The sequence below is a fragment of the Typha latifolia genome, chromosome 7, assembly GCF_019914945.1.
Source record: "Typha latifolia isolate L0001 chromosome 7, TyphaL0001v2, whole genome shotgun sequence".
NCBI classification, from domain to species: Eukaryota; Viridiplantae; Streptophyta; class Magnoliopsida; order Poales; family Typhaceae; genus Typha; species Typha latifolia.
In genome coordinates this window covers 12,918,053-12,919,525 of record NC_133092.1, presented here as the reverse complement: position 1 = coordinate 12,919,525, position 1,473 = coordinate 12,918,053, and the positions used below count along the sequence as shown (strand labels likewise).

The 1,473-nt window shown below is 45.0% G+C and overlaps 1 protein-coding gene across 1 annotated transcript; it reads right to left on the bottom strand.

The window, feature by feature from the left end:
• Positions 1 to 398: 398 nt before the first annotated feature.
• On the bottom strand, positions 399 to 1,473 carry LOC140792688 (LOB domain-containing protein 41-like). The gene is made up of 2 exons (XM_073143816.1): positions 1,143 to 1,473; positions 399 to 1,038 (listed from the first exon to the last, which is right to left on the bottom strand). Exons 1-2 carry the CDS (start codon positions 1,330 to 1,332, stop codon positions 590 to 592), a joined length of 639 nt encoding a protein of 212 aa, XP_072999917.1. The 5' UTR covers positions 1,333 to 1,473; the 3' UTR covers positions 399 to 589.

Genomic DNA, 1,473 nt, shown 5'->3' with positions numbered 1-1,473 from the left:
TTTTTTAAAGGAAAAGTACATAGGTGAAAACTTGGTACATTTGTTTTGTTCTGTAGGATAACCTCCAGAGCTATGTCTCTTTTCCTCGTGAAATATGTGCTTAATTAAACATATAAAATTGGAACTATAATTAATTATCTTTCTTTCCTATGTACTGTTCTGGAAGTACTTAAATATGCTTAAAACTTAAATCTAGTGATTTTAGCATCATAATAACAGGCCAACTCTCAACGGTCGTTGCGAGACGAATTCATTTCTCATATGCTATGTAGGTAGTTTAGTCATGCTATCAGCTGCTAGAGAAAAAGGAAGAAGAAGAAGAAAAGAATATATATATATAATACTCAACTAGGATCGACAAGTATAACGTACAAGAAAGTTTCCTAATTAAATTTAAGTACTGCAAAGGATTTTCATATCATTAAACGGATATAACAGCGATGGCTGTTATTATACCGTATCATCATTTACGTACATGGATAAATCCCAACGTACACAACTCCCTATATCTTTAATTCTACGTGTCCAAAAACTGTACCCCAACGTACGTAGATACAGACATACGTACATACGTATCATGCCAAGCTAGCTAGCTTCGGCCCAACGTGAGATCCAATCCCACGTGCTCATCTCCCGGCTCGGCTTGGCTCACGTGCGAGTTCTCCACCGTCTCCACCGAGAAGTCACTATCCTCCCCGTCCTCCTCCGCCACCGTCACGAAGCCGCAACCGGTCGGCTCACCATGAACCGACCCCGTCCGCTTGAACTGAGGCCGGGATTTCGCCGCCACGCCGATGTACTGGTTATTCTTCGCCACGTGTCGGATGTCGCATGTCCTCAAAGGCGGCACTGCTGCTGCTGCTGCGGCGGCGGCGGCGGTGGCGGAGTCGGGGATCTGCGCGATTGGCTCGCCTTTCAAGACGGCTTCGACGGCTGCCTGGCATCTCTGCCAGCTGCCCGACCATAACAACCCGACCGAGCCGTAGATCGGGTTCAACATCCGACCACAAGCCTCGTACAACAACGATCTAAATATAGCTGCAATCATAGATTTAAAACCAAAAACGAATCATATTAAAAAAAATATATTATTTCATATTTTTCAACAAAAAAAAAAAGCATTAAGCCGATAGAAAACAGACCTGGTCGGAGATTATCCGGGCCGGCAGATAGGAGATTCATGAGCCCGGCGCGGCCGTAGAATTTAGCGAGGAATACGGTGGCGTTGCCCTGCGCCTCGGGGCTCCGGATCCACTGCAGACACGGTCGGATGATGCAGTCCTCGCTACATCCTTTCCGGAGTACACGGCAGCCGTTGCAGCTCATCCTCATTGTCGTTGTCTCCGAATATTTATGCAATTGGAGGCGAATAGATAGATAGATAGATAGATAGATAGCTAAGTCGGAATAGTGGACGAGAATTAGAGAGTTATGATCGAGGTATTATAACTTGTGGGGATATATAAAGCATTT